The following is a 15,649-nucleotide window of genomic DNA, read 5'->3' as shown; positions in this document are numbered from 1 at the left end:
AAAATAAGAATTGAAAATTTGGGATTATAAGATTTGACGAATCAATCTTGATAAGAGGGAAAGGAATAGAAGGACAGAGGAAGGATGGAAGGAAGGAAGGAAGGAATGAAGGAAGGAAGGAAGGGCAGAAAAGAAAAGGAGGGGAACTTTTCATTATAGTAAGTTTTCTGATTGATAAAGGTGAAGAGATAATTGGAATAAGAAAGTCAAAAGTTTTCAACCATAAAAGTGAAGATTGAAAGGGGAAAATAGCAGCTACACAGTAGAAACATTGAACAATATACTTTGACCCAGTTTTGAACACATATCAGTCATGCGGGGCAGATTGGCTGTATGCTTCCGAAAGTGATGCCTTCAGAAGAATATGATATGCAATGTTCAAACCAGGAATGGTTAACTTGAATCTAATCATAAGGAAACAGCAGGCTATCCAAACATGAGGATTGTTCTTTTTTTCAGAGGTCTAATATATTTCGTAGTGCCAAAGTCATAAAAGACTAAGAGCCAAGGAAATATTCCAGATTAAAGGAGACTAAAGAGATATGTCAACTATATGTGATATATAATCCTTACCTGGAAGGGAAAAATGTTATAAGGAATATTACTTGATCAACTGACAAAATTATAAATATGATAAAGTGTTGTGTCCATGTTAAATTTCCTGACATCAATAACCATATTCTGTTAATGTAACCCAATATTCATTATCTTAAGAAATATAGTCATTAATAATATGAACAATAATAAATGCTACAGAGGTTGTGGAGAAAAAGGAACACTTTTACACTGTTGGTGGGATTGTAAATCAGTACAACCACTAAGGAAGTCAGTGTGCAGATTCCTCAAAACACTATGCGTGGAAATATCATGTGACCCAGCTCTACCACTCTTCAGTATTTCCCCTAAAGAATCAAAAGTCATTGTACTAGAGTGATTCACACCCACCTATGTTTGTAGCAGCACAATTCACAATATCAGAACTATGGAACTAGCCTAGGTGTCCATCAACAGATGAATGGATAAATAAAATGTGTGTGTGTGTGTGTGTGTGTGAGATTTATATATACTATATATATGTGTGTGTATGTGTATATATACATAGCCATAAAGAAAAGTGAAATTATGTCATTTGCAGGAGAATGGATAGAAATAGAGAAACTATTATGTTAAGTGAAATAAGTCAGGCTCAAAAGGTTAAAGGAAGTATGCTTCTCTCATATGTTGAAGCTAGAGAGGAAAAAGGCAAAGGAAGGTGGGGTCAGGTCTCATGAAAATCAAAGGAATATCTGTGGAGGAAACAGACCAAGAGATCAGAGATAGAAATATAGTATAAATGGGGAGGGGGACCTAATAAGCCTTATTTTATCTTTCATATAACTTTAAACTTATTGTAATTTCTTTTTAAAATTAAACTATACAATTGTTGTTTATCTGTTCAACTTTATAGAAATCATTTCTGGTATTTAGAGAAAAATATAGCTATTTTATATGCTCGTTGTTCTTTTTTATTTTATCAAAATTTCCCAGAATAGTAGTTTTCTTTTCCCCTTTCCTAGATAGGTAAATTTGAAATTGATGTAATTAATAAAATCTTTATGCTAAATACTGGTATATATGACTCCTGCTCCTGGACTGTAGAATGTGGTAAAAACAAATTACCTCCTGGTTTTTACTCTTCATGCTCCTTTTCAATGTCATGGTACCTTGATTCATTAGCACAAGGTTTATGACTCCTAGTAAACATACCAGCTAGAGATTAACTATGATACATTTTTAAGCTTAGTATTTATATTTGTCAATCTTTTCTCATCCTAAAATAGTCCATATAAATACAGAATTTCAATAGTAATTTAGAACATTCCCTAAAAACTATGTTACAATAGGGAGAAAAACCTAGACTACACAAACAAAAATTGAAACATTTTAATAATAAAATGCAAGCCAGATCCATTTAAGTAGATATAGCCTTAGGGATAGAAGTATGACAAATGCAGCTCTGTGTAAACTCTGAACAACTATATGCTTAACTGCAAAACCAAAGAGATGAAAGCTATAGCCAGCATGATCAGTGCATGTAGATGAAGAATAATTCCAGGTACATAAAGGGATATTGAGTTGATAATTATTGCTCAGTGGTAAAATGTCCTGTAGAATCTGGACATCAAAGTAGAATCTCAAGTATGTATTTATGTGTTAAAAATAATCAGAATAAATGCATGGAAATACCATATTTACAAAAATATGAAAGCTATTGAATTCACTCATTAAATTCACTGAATTTCTTTAAAGCTATTAAATTCACTGAATTTCTTTTCTAGTTTAAGTGCTGATTTGGATTATAAAGTATATAAGACTGGTATGATGTTAGACACTGCTGAATTCTCAACATCCACCTCCCTACTCCTATTCCTTTTTATTGCACCCCAATTTTATTCATATATTGGCAGCACAGTACTCAGAGTAGTGGACTCAGCTACAGGAGATGAATCATGATTAGTCTAATCAAATTCTTCTTTGAATAACTGGTTTAATGGTGGGCAGATGACTCAATTCTAGCCAATAAGTCTTGATAGGAAGTCAAGTAAGTTGGCTTCTGGGTCCCTAATTTAAAAAAAAATGCCAAGAGAAACTGTATATTCCTAATTTTGGATGAGGTTACTTGAGGTTTGAATGCCTGCTGCTTCAGTAGCCAGCATGGACATTAGGGGACAAGGAAGGCAACAAAACCCACACCACTGAAGCTAGTTAACTAGAAAGATGGGGTGTGCAATCTTGGAGCATTAGTGAACCACTGAGTAACTAGTTCAAGAGCTGCTTTCTTTCAGACTTCTTGTTATGTAAAATAAGCAGCATTTTTTCTATAAGTCACATTTTGTTGAGAACCCTATTACTGGGAGCCAGAAAATCTCTTAACAGTTGGTATTAAAAGGTATATTTAGGGGATAGTTATGCCAGAACAAATGGTGCAAAAAACAGACATACCTTGGGGGTTAGTCAGTATATCCATGAAGAGGCCTGAATAACCTAAGAGTTGTATGGGCCACTGGATTCCGAACCTAAGGCTGTGTAAAAATTAGAGAAGTGAACTTTGTATACCTTCCTCTGTGGTAAAGTGCCAACTTTCACCTACAAGTATTTCTTTGCAAAGATGTAACAGTTGCCTCAATCTAAATCTAGAATGGAAAATATCAAATAGCATTTCTTAAAGTTGTAAGAAAATTTTAAAAATTAACTAACCAAATTAAAACCACAGTGAGATAACATTGTACAATATTAGAATTGGTAAAATTAAAATTACTGACCAAATTTTTGTCCAGGATATGGAAAAAATTAGAACTCTAACATACTAGTGATAATATAAAATGGTACAGCCACTTTGGAAAATTGACAGTTAAAGATACATCTCCCATCCATTTGGGTTGCTGTAACAATATACCATAATATTGGATAGCTTAGATACATCAGTTTAGGAGGCTGGGAAGTCCTCCATCAAGGAGAGAGAGTCAATTTCAGAAGATGGCCTGCTTTCTCATTTATAAATGGTATATGTAGTGGAAGGGGCTAGGTGTTCTCCATGACTTAATTACCTCCTAATGGCCCTGCTTCCTAAGGTCATCCCATTGGTCACTAACTTTCAATCTTTGGTGAAGCACAAACATACACACCATAATGCCCACTAATTTATCCAGACATTTCATTTCTAAATGTTTAAACCCAGGATAAATTAAAACATTTGTCCATTCAAAGACTTATACATGTATTTCATAGTAGCTTTATCTGTAATACCAAAAAAAAATGGAAGCAATACAAATGTTCCATGTTATGATTAAGATCTGGAAAGGCCCCCAAAGGCTCATGTGTTGAAGGTTTTGTTCCCAGTGCAGCAGTGTTCAAAAGTGGAGCTATTGGGAAATCCTTGGATTATGAGGGCTCTGACATCATCAGTGGATTCATTCATTCATGGATTCATAATTGTTGGCATTACTAGGAAGTGGTGGAAATTATAGGAGATGGGATCCAGTTGGAGAAAGTAAGTAACAAGAGGGTGTCCTTGAAGTATATATCTTGTTCCTGGTGCCTTCTTACCTTTCTCTGTCTGCATCCTAAATGCCATGAGATCAGCAGCCTTCTGTTTCCACCCTTCTTACCATGATGTTCTGTTTTACCCCAGGAAAACTCCAAATCCATGAATCAAAATGAATCTTTTTTCTTTTGTAAGTTATTTTTCTCAGATATTTTGTCCAAGTGATGAAAGCTAACTAACACATTCATCAAAGAGAAATGGATAAATAAAGCAACAAATCATGTTATATTATGGATTATTGCTCAGTGTTATGATCTAGATATTAGGTGTGAGACAATGCATGTAGGGTGTGACTAGAGGAGGTGGGTCAATGAGGCGTACCTTTGGGGTATATGTTTTGTCCTTGATGAGATGAGAACTCCCTCTTTCTGCTTCCTGGTGACCATTTCCTCTCCCACAATCTTCCATCTTGATGTTCTGCCTCACCTCAGGCCCAGAGAAATGGAGTCAGCTGTCTGTGGACTGATACCTCTGAAATCATGATCAACAGATAAACTTATCTCCTTTAAAATTGCTTTTTAGGTCTTTTGGTCACTGCAGGAAAAAAAAAAAAAAGCTGGCTAAAACACTCAGCAATTAAAAGAGTCAACTTGGGCTGGGATTGTAGCTTAGTGGTAGACACTTTCCTCCTAACACTGGTTTTGATCCTCAGCATCTCCTAAAAAATAATAAATAAAATAAAAGAATTGTTTCCATCTACAATTAAAAAATATTTTTAAAAAGAGTGAACTATTGATATATGCAGAAACTCAATTATGCTGAATGAATGTCTTTAAAAGCATGTGATGGATTATACAAAATTATATCAAATAAAACTAAATGTAGAGCACTTTTAGCACCCAGATCTTCATTTTAAAACCATTTTTCTATAAAATAAATCAAACTTCTTTGGACAGAAGTCTGTATCTATTACTCAGGTAATGTATTAATCAGCTTGTCATCAACTGTGACAAAATACTGAACCAATAATCTTAAAAGGAGAAAATGTTTATTTTGGTTCATGGTTTCAGCTTAAGGTTAGTTGTCTTCATTGTCTTGGGGCCTGTGGCAAAGCAAAACATCATGGTGAAAAGCATGTGGCTGAGCAAAGATGTTCCACCTCATGGTGGTCAGGAAGCAAAGAGGGAGAAGAGGTGTCTTGGATTCCATTATCCCCTTATAGGACATACACCTAAAGACCTACTACCACCAACTTGGCCCTACTTCCTATAGTTCCCACTACCTCTCAAAAGGACCATTAGCTGGAGAACAAGATTTAACATATGTACTTTTGAGGGACATTCAAGATGCAAACAATAACATTGACCTATGACCCTCATAGTCTCACATTGATCCCAAAATGCAAAACTCATTCAACTATCTCCAGGATTTCCTATTCTCATAACAGTTCCAGTGTAGCTCAAAAATCCAAGTTCAAAATCTCTTCTGAGACTTACAGCGTACTCTTAGCTGTGAGCGCCCCCCCCTGCCCAGTAAAATAATACAGAGAGTTATAGTTTTCAAAGATACAATAAGGCAAGGTTAAACATTCCCATTTCAAAGGAGAGAAATAAATAGGAAAACAAGAAAAAAACTGGCTAAAGCAAGAACAAACCCCAGCAAAGCAAAAATATTAAACTCTGTAACTCCAATTCCTATATCCAGGTCACACAGTGACATGATATGAACTCCAAAGGGCTTGGGAAGCCCTCCCCCGTGGCCTTTCTAACTGCAGACCTCCTGTCCTCTCTCTTGGGTTGGCTGTGCTTGCTGCCTGCCTTGGCAGGCAGTCCTCATTCCTGGCGTCTACAATTTCCTGGGGGTATTCATTATAGCTTTGGCTTTACTCCTACAGCTTCATAATTCACTGTGTCAGGGGATGCTTGCAGAGGTCCTGACCCTGCCACATACTGCCTGGCCTCCTACTTTTCTTTGAAATATTGGTAGAGGCTTTCATGATCTCATAATTCTGTATACCTGCAAAAACAGCATCACACAGATGATGCCAAGGTCTGCCACCTGCTGGAGAAATAGTCAGGTCCACTTGCAGCATGACTGAAGCCACCTTTGAGTGCCTGTATGGCTGAACATAGGGGAAAGAATGCTGCGGAAACAATTCCCTATGTGGCCCTGCCTAAGCAGGGTGCTACCAAGTTCCCTTCTCAAAGCAAAGTCTTTGAAACAAGATTAGACTTTTGTACCCTTGAGCCTGTAATGGGTGGAGTCTTGCTAATTCCTGAGATGCTCTCAAAGCATCTTTCCTATTGAACCAGTGAAAAATAGTTTCTGTTTAATAACATTGATCTCTTCAGCAACCACACTCTCTTTGGCTGCAACTTTAAACATGCTCCTTTTCTGGCCAAACTGAAAGTTGTACAAATATTTTCATTCTACTATTTTTATTTATTTATTTTTATTTTAGTTTTTACTTATTCTCACTGAATACCTGCTAAATGCAGCCAGTAATAGTTCTGCCACTGTCTGCATGCTGTGCTGCCTTGAAATGTCCTCCACTGGATTAATTAGTTTATCACTTTTAAACTCAAACTCCTACAAAGTCTCAGTATCAACAAAATATAGACAGGCTTTTTAAACTCTGTCAGAATGTAACATGAATGGCCTTTACTAAAAATACCAATAGAATTCACATTTCCATCTGAAACCTTTCCATTCCTATCATCACACTTGTCTTCTGAGCCTCCATCAGAATCACCCACTTAATTAAACTCCACTTACAGCATTATAACTTTTCTAGCTTGCTTCTCCAAACTTTTCCAAACTCCTCCCACAAACCAATTCCAAAGTCTTCTGAACCACAGTATCAGGTATAGTCACAACAATGACCTCATTTCTCAGTACCAATTTTCTATATTGGTTAGCTTTCCATCACTGTGACAAAATGCCTAAGGTGATCAACTTTAAAGTTAGAAGGATTCGTTTGGGCTTACAGTTTCAGAAGTTTCAGTTCATGGCTCCATTGTTCTGTGGCAAAGCATGGGGCAGAGCAAAGCTACTCACTTCACGGCACCCAGGAAGAAAAGTGCACATCACTAATGACCTAGTTCCTCCCAATGGGCCCCATCTCCTGAAGTTTCCACCACCTCTCAAAAACACCACTGGGTGGGAATGAAGCCTTCAACACATGAACTTCTGGTAGACATTTAAGGTTCAAACCATTATAGATACAAATAAGAACTCCCAATATTCTAAGCTGGAACAATTTGAGCAACAAAATGAATCCATAGTGGCATAAGTAAAAGACTGAATAAAGTAGTAAACAGGGAGAAAACATAAATCTTTCCTGCAGAATTCCAAATAAGTCTTGTAGTTTACTCCACCCCAGAGGAAAAGGCTACCTACTCCCCCACACTCTTTTAAGTGATTCATTGTGACTTCCTTTAAAGAGTACAGTATGGAAGGAGAGAAAATTAATAACTGCTGTGGAGTAACCTGACAAACACTGCTTCAGCCCAGTGATTAAGATCAATACTGACAGTCATAGATCACATTGACGGGATATATTGATAATATGGTATAATGAATATGGCACTTAAACTTTTTTATTTTCTTCTCCAAAACAAAGAACCACAGACTACTTACAGAGTCATTCTATAATACTTCTCGGGACTGTCAAGGTCATGAAATATAGAAAAAGTCCAAAAAAAAAAAACCTTTTACAGCCAAAAAAAGGAGACTTGAGGACAATGAGATGTGATGTTCTGGATTGGATCCTGGAAAGGAAAATGGACCTTAAATTAAAACTAAGGAAATCTGAATATCCTACGGATGTAAATTAATTACAATTTACCAACATTAGTTCATTAATTATAACACATATGCTTTGTTAATACAGATGTCAATAACAGGAAACCCTGTGAAGATACTTGGGCACCTGGTACTATCGCTCAAATTTTTCAAAAAATCTAAAACTGTTCTAAAAGTTTATTAATAAAAAATCTGAAGTAAACACATCTTTAAGATGTGTTTAATATTATTTAAAATAATGTTTAGTAAATCAGATACGAATCTTTAAAACCTAATATATAGTAACAAAGCAGATTAGTGGTTGCTGGGGGAGTAACTGGGGTAGTAGAGAGAAGGGATGGAAAGAGCAATATGACAGGATTGAAAAGTGGCATGGGCAGGCATGGTGGTGCACACCTGCAATCCCAGCCATTGCAGTCATCGGGAATCCCAGGGACTCCGGCAGCTGAGGCAGCAAGATCACAAGTTCCAGTTCTCCACAACATAGTGAGACCTGTTTCAAAAATAAATAAATAAATAAAAAGGCTAGGGATGTAGTTCTGTGTAGTAAAGCACCCTTGGGTTTAATCCCCAGTAGCACAAAATGAAAAGATAAACAAACAAATAGATAAATGGATAAACAAATAAAAAGTGACATGAGAACACTTTTGGAGGCAAAGGATATATTTATTTTCCTGTTCATGCTGAGAATTTACATCTAAAACTTTAAAAATTATACAGTTTAAATGTATGTATCTTATCACATGACAATTAGGCCTTAATAAAACTCCCCTTTTAAAATTATAGGAAAAAATTCTTAAGTTTATATTTTCTTCTCCAAAACAAAAGTCATCCTCAGGAATATTTGGTGTTAGCCCCATATCACCTGAATCTAACTGATGGATTTTGTTTCATTCAAAGATTCATATACTTGTGGAGTTCCTGTATCAATAATTCCAATCACCCAGCACCAAATTTCATGGAATAATGGTGTATTAGTACATGTTGGGAATCTTTATTATTGTTTTCCCACTTGAAGATTTTCGTTCTTATGGAAACAACCTAGTTAAACAGTATGCTTGAGAGAACTTTTTTGTAACCAACCAAAATTAATCCAAATATAGTTTGTCAAATTAAAAATGAGGCCAAGTATTAATTTTATGGCAGTAACCTGGAAACCAAGACCCAAGCCATCTGGCATTCAAAGTTACATTCATAAGAAGGCTGTCATTTGATTGCTTGGGTTCAAATCTGGCTCTGTTACTTACTATTTTAATAATTTTGAAAACTCTGTACCTCAATTTTCCCAATTATGTAATGGGATAGTAGTACCTATTTCCATGGGAAGTTGAAGGATTAAATAAGTTAACACATGTAAAGCGTTTAGAAGACTACATAGCAATTTTGTCTAGATTCTACTAATTCTACAGATTCTATGGCATTAGCTATCAAGGAAAAACAAACTAAAACCACAGTGTGATACCACTCCATGTACTGGTGGGGTTGCATAGGGATAATAAAACAGATGTGGAGCAGTTAAAATCCTCATAAACCGCAGGTGGAAATGTAAAATGTTTAGCACCATTGAAAAACAGTCTAGCAGTTCCTCAAAATGTTAAATGTAGGGTTATCATTTAACCCAGCCCAGCCATTCATGTCCTAAGTATATAACCAAGAGAAATGAAAACAGGTTTGCACAAAAACTTATACATGACTTTTCATAACAGCTCTTTTCATGATAACCAAGAAGTGAAAACAACTAAAAAGTCCAACAACTTAAAAATGGATAAATAAAATGTAGTATATCTACAAAATGGAATATCAATTGACAACAACCAAGTTATGAAGTACTAATACATGTACAATATGGATAAATCTTGAAAACATACTTAATTAAATAAATCAGTAAAAAATATCACATATGGAATAATCTATTTGTATGAAATGTCCAAAATAGGCCAATCCATAGAGACAGAATGTAGATTAGTGGCTGCTAGGACATTTGGGGAGGCAGAATATGGGGGTAACTACTAAAGAGTGAGAATAATTTTTAGGGTTATATAAATGTTCTAAAACTGATGGTGGTAAAGAATATGTTTGTTAAAACACTGAATTGTACACTCTAAGTAGGTGAACTGTATGGTATCTAAATTATATCTCAATAAAGCATGCCAATTATTTTAAGATGGCTTGGAATGAAGAAAGTCTGAAAAAAAAAAACCCAGGAGTGTTCATAATAATAAATTAGATCATCTCTCCAGCCTTATCTACTTCCTTCCCACACTTAATTCATGCTCTATCTATTATGGCCCTGTTACATTAGCCGTATTATAGTTTCCTATTTGGTGCCTTGTTAACATCTAATATCTGCTTCCTGGACTTCTCTTTACCTAGATAATTTTTACTTATCTGAGTTAACTAATTTTTATTTAGAGTAACTAATCATTGGAACAATCAAGTCCAAAACCCAGTGGTTTTGATAAAGTTTTATTTATCGCTCAGGTAGCCCCTCCTCAAGTATTCTTACCTCTATCACCTTCATTCATCTTGGAATCTGGGAGTCATCCACTGTATTCTCTATACCTAAGTGGGAAAAACTTTGAGAAATTAGCATAGCTAGCACCTCCACATTCTCAAAGAAAGTTTCCAAATGATTAACTGATTTGAACAGGATATATTTAAGGTGATGTCAGGATGTTTAATGACCTTGGGTTTACCAGATATTGTTGGTTTATGACTCTGTATCTGAAGTATATATTGCAATACGATCTCCTCTTTCTACGGCATCTTCATGAATTTAAAGGTGATATATTTTAGTATAGAGGTGATATATTTTATTATTTATTTATTTTTGTGGTACTATGACTGAACCAAGGGAACTCTACCACTGAGCTATATTCTTAGCCCTTTTTACTTTTAGATAGGGTCTCACTAAATTGTGGAGGCTGGCATCAAACTTGCATTCCACCTGCCTCATCCTCCAAAGTAGCTGGGATTATAGGCATGCACCACCCTGCCAGACAGAGATCTATTTTTACAGTTTCAAAGATAATTATTTTTAAGAATAAGAATATTGAGGCAAGAAAGTACCATTCAACATCTCTACCATAGATCTCATAATGTAGTAGAGGAGTATCAGCTAAAACCAAAGAAAACTTTCCTTAAATTGATATTTATTAAAAACTGGAACACATTTCTTAGAACAACCCATATATGGCAATCAACATCTGAACTTCCTGAACAGGTAGAGAAAAGTTACTAATTATCTTCCACTCCCAAATTATGTTAATTCTTTACAAAACTTGAAATCCTGAAATGGTCCTCAAAATTTTATTTCTAACAGACTCTATCCGTTTTTCCAATTACATTGGCATAATTCTTAATTGGTGGTGCAAAATCTAATATGCTTATGAGGTTCCATCCCAAAGCACCTGCTATTCACGGAGGAATTCAATCTAGTGGGTGTAAATACCAACTTCATAGTTTCAAATCTGGTAGGGAATTGGGTAGGGAGGGGCTTTGGGCGGGCTTCACTAGACCAAGGAGGCGTTGTTAGGAAGCCTTGGAGCCAGCCTACACCTGTCATTGGGTTAAAGCCTTGGTAGTAGTTGAGTGTGAGGATTCTGGTATGTGGATAGCATTCGCAATGAGAACTAGCTTCATTTGGCATTGAGTGGAATCTGCAACGAAAGGCGGCTCGTCCTCCCGCACCGCTGAGAACTGGGACAGCCTTAGAGAGGACAGTCATCTGCAGTAGGGAACCGGCAGAAGCATGTCTGAGATGAGCTGTACTGAAAAGTCTATGTATATAGCCCTGGAGTTTTAGAGAGAAGGGCAGTACAACGCAATCAGGGATAGTTGAAAGACAGAATCTTGTGTAATTGAATTGCTTTCTCAGCTGCAGCCTAACCAGTGATGGACTTATGCGTTACTCTGCGTCTCCCGTCCAGGAACAGAAGTCAGAGAACTCTCTTGGAAAACTCTCCCAACTAGGAGACAAACTACCTTTTCCTGCTCTCCTCACTTGCTGCAGGAACGAAACGACCGCCACCCTTCCTCTGACTGACCACAGGATGGAAGGCCAGGGCAGGAGCTGACCAGCGCCGCCCCTCCAGACTCAGGAGGTGGAGATCCCCCTCACCCCAATCCAGCCAAATTGACACCCATTTTCTCCTCCCTCTGCCCCTATATTACCGACACCCCCTCCTCTTTCCCCTTTCCCTCCTCCCTAAAGACAGGGGTGGAGAAAAGGGGAGTTCAGGTCGTCATGACTGAGCTGAAGGCAAAGAATCCCCGGGCTCCCCACGCAGCGGGCTGCGCTCCCTCGCCCACCGAGGTCCAATCCCCCCTGCTGGGTCGTCCGGACGCTGGCCCGTTCCAGGGAACCCAGACCTCAGACACTTCGCCTGTAGTTTCGGCCATACCCATCTCCCTGGAAGGTCTGCTCTACCCTAGGTCGTGCCAGGGTCAGGATCCCCCAGACCGGAAGACGCTGGATCAGCAGTCGCCGTCAGAGGTGGAGGGCGCGTACTCGGGAGTTGAAGCCACAAGGGGTACAGGAAACTGCAACTCTAGAGTCCCAGAAAAGGACAGCGGGCTGCTGGACAGTGTTTTGGACACGCTTCTGGCGCCCTCGGGGCCCGGGCAGAGCCAAGCCAGCCCTCCCACTTGCGAGGCCACCAGCCCTTGGTTTCTATTTGGCCCAGAACTCCCCGAGGACCCCCGTAGTGCCTCCGGTACAAAGGGGGTATTGGCCCCGCTCATGAACCGGCCTGAGAGCAAGTCTGGAGACTGCTCCTCTGGGACAGGAACAGTCCATAAGGTGCTGCCTAGGGGCCTGTCACCATCCCGGCAGTTGCTGCTCCCGACCTCTGGAAGTCCCCATTGGCCCGGGGCCTCGGTGAAGCCATCTCCGCAGCTAGCTGCTGCGGCGGAGGTGGTGGAGGAGGATGGCCCCGAGTCCGAGAGCTCCACCGGTCCACTTCTGAAGGGCAAACCTCGGGCTCTGGGAGGCACAGCGGCCGGAGGAGGAGTCGCACCCAGTGCGCCTGGAGCGGCTGCAGGAGGCGTCACCCTTGTTCCGAAGGAAGATTCCCGCTTTTCAGCGCCTAGAGTCGCCTTGGCAGAGCAAGATGCGCCGGTGACGCCCGGGCGCTCCCCGCTGGCCACCACAGTGGTGGATTTTATCCACGTGCCTATCCTGCCCCTCAACCATGCCATCCTGGCCGCCCGAACCCGGCAGCTGCTGGAAGGGGAATGTTACGACAGCGGGGCAGCGGCTCCCAGTGCCTTTGCCCCGCCGCGGGACTCGCCCTCGGCCTCGTCCACTCCGGTTCCTTGCGGTGATTTCCCTGACTGCACATACCCGCCGGACTCCGAACCCAAAGATGACACATTCCCTCTCTATGGCGACTTCCAGCCTCCAGCCCTGAAGATCAAGGAGGAAGAGGAAGGCGCGGAGGCCGCCGTGCGATCCCCGCGTCGGTACCTAGTGGCCAGTGCCAACTCTGCCACCTTTCCGGATTTCCCACTGGCGCCGCCGCCGCGAGCTCCCTCATCCAAACCCGGGGAAGCCGCGGTGGTGAGCACATCCGCCAGTGCCACAGTCTCGTCGGCGTCCTCCTCGGGGTCGACCCTGGAGTGCATCCTGTATAAAGCAGAGGGCGCGCCGCCCCAGCAGGGCCCATTTGCTCCATTGCCCTGTAAGCCTCCAGCCGCTGGCGCCTGCCTACTCCCAAGAGAGGGCTTGCCCTCCACCTCCGCCTCTGCTACCGCCACCGGGCCGCCACCTGCGCTCTACCCTCCACTGAGCCTCAACGGGCTGCCGCAGCTCGGCTACCAGACCACTGTGCTTAAGGAAGGCCTGCCACAGGTCTACCCACCGTATCTCAACTACCTGAGGTGAGGACCTTGCGCTGGGTGCGCCTGGCATGTTCGCAAAGTAGCGCTCTTGGTGGCTTAACACTGTCAGCCTCCCTTCTGCAGCATAGGGCTCCCTTCCCCCTGGGTGGCCTGGGGGGGGGGTGGGCAACAGGGATCTGGCACAAGGGCAGTTTGTCCTACTCTTCTCATTACTCTTTTGGGGACACAAAGGGGCACAGAATATGCCATTTGGGGGGAAGAAGGACCATTACTGGCATTGTGTTTACTGGAGAAGAGCTAAGGCAGTTTCCCTGGGAGGGGTGGGACTTGAAGAGTGGCTGGCCAGAACCCAAAGCAGAAACACCTTAGGGATTTGTACACGTTAAAGGCTCAATTTTCATATGAATCTCAAAATGAAAATTAATTATAAGCGTAATGTTTTAATTGTGTATTTATATGTCAATCATTACAGTGCACAATACTCTAATAGTGTTTCGGATTCTCTACTATGTTTTCAAGAACATTTTTATTTATATACTGAAGGAAGGTAAAAGAAAAAGAATCCTTGGTTTGTAGACTTTCCTGCTGCAAATAAGCAAAATAGTGTGAATGTCTTGAACAATACTTGTGTCTATGTGTTCGCTGGCTCACACATGTATACACACACAGAGTTAAGTTTTCAAAACTTTAAGCAAAAGCATTGCTAAGTTCTGTTGAACTTAAAGTCAAACATGTTTATTGTTACACAGCATACAGGAAGGGTATAACATTTTATTTTGTCAGAAACTGAATTGCTCCTTATATAGAAAAGGAGTTCTGTAGAAAGATTTCTGTTTAACTAATAGAGTTTAGCTTTCCTAAACATAAATTGATACACTATCATTCTTTGAGGTTGGTACTACTGATGAATGGTCAATAATTTGCAAGTTTAGTGAATCTAATTATAGTGAGTCTATTATATCATGTTTAGTTTGCATGTCTTTCAAGTGTGTATAATGGTGTTATATTTTAAAATCCCCTTTAACCTCATCAATACTGGTTTTAAAAACACTTAGTATCAGATAGCAGTACACCAAAAAAATAAATGGAGTATTTTGTTTTGCATTTCAAGGCCAGATTCAGAAGCAAGCCAGAGCCCACAGTACAACTTTGAATCACTACCTCAGAAGATTTGTTTAATCTGTGGGGATGAAGCATCAGGTTGCCATTATGGTGTCCTTACCTGTGGGAGCTGCAAGGTCTTCTTTAAAAGGGCAATGGAAGGTAGGCTTCCTTTTCCTGATTCTTTATTATTGACTTAATTGTCAATGGAGACCATCTTTGTAATTATCCCTTGCTTCTAAGAAATAGTGATATTTTTATGTAACTTAAAATATATGATGATATTTTAATAATACATTTTTACTATAATACTCAGTAGTGAATGTGACTGGATATTATAATTTCATACTCTTTGATTAACACTTTCAATAGAAGACATGAGTCATCATAATCTTGAGGCCAGTGCTACTATTGTTCAATAACTAGTTTTCAGGACAGCTTGGTTTTAATGGTGTTTTTAATACATCTACTGTATATGCAAAGCACTTTACAGTTTTTATTGACAATGGTTGTTGTTGAAATTATGTGTCTTTATATATGTGTGTATATTCAGGAATATATAGAATGTACATAATGCAATTCCAGATTAACACATATACATACATAGGTATACATACATATTGAATTTACAATCTATCTACATGATGTTGTCCTTGTATTACATGCATATTTGTGTACTGTGTATTTATGCATGTTTACATGGTCATCCCAAATAAAATTCAGTTCCCTTTCTGTTTAGTATATGTTTAATTGTGTAAGAGTATAGGAGCAAATTGTTTTGAACAAATGAAAACTTTGGACATCATTGTAATTTAATTTCTAAAGAAGTATTTTGCTTTTAATAAAAGCTACCCATTTAAAAATTATTTAAATTACATA

At 39.3% G+C, this 15,649-nt stretch overlaps 1 protein-coding gene and 1 long non-coding RNA gene across 2 annotated transcripts in view; one reads left to right on the top strand and one right to left on the bottom strand.

Annotated features, from left to right (window-relative positions):
- Nucleotides 1-7,721: 7,721 nt before the first annotated feature.
- Nucleotides 7,722-12,316, bottom strand: LOC113185374 (uncharacterized). Its single transcript, XR_003301119.2, has 4 exons — nucleotides 12,232-12,316; nucleotides 10,335-10,390; nucleotides 8,225-8,321; nucleotides 7,722-7,794 (listed from the first exon to the last, which is right to left on the bottom strand). It is a non-coding gene; the product is annotated as an uncharacterized LOC113185374 (long non-coding RNA).
- The window catches only part of Pgr (progesterone receptor), a 74,813-nt gene continuing 71,238 nt past the window's right edge, over nucleotides 12,075-15,649 (top strand). Inside the window, exons 1-2 of the mRNA XM_026392494.2 lie at nucleotides 12,075-13,708; nucleotides 14,781-14,932. Coding sequence (XP_026248279.2) covers nucleotides 12,075-13,708; nucleotides 14,781-14,932 — 1,786 coding nt within the window. The remainder of the gene's footprint in view (nucleotides 13,709-14,780; nucleotides 14,933-15,649) is intronic.

The sequence above is a fragment of the Urocitellus parryii genome, chromosome 4, assembly GCF_045843805.1.
Source record: "Urocitellus parryii isolate mUroPar1 chromosome 4, mUroPar1.hap1, whole genome shotgun sequence".
In the NCBI taxonomy this organism is placed as follows: Eukaryota; Metazoa; Chordata; class Mammalia; order Rodentia; family Sciuridae; genus Urocitellus; species Urocitellus parryii.
Note: the sequence above shows the minus strand (reverse complement) of the source record. Positions and strands in the feature narration are given on the sequence as shown.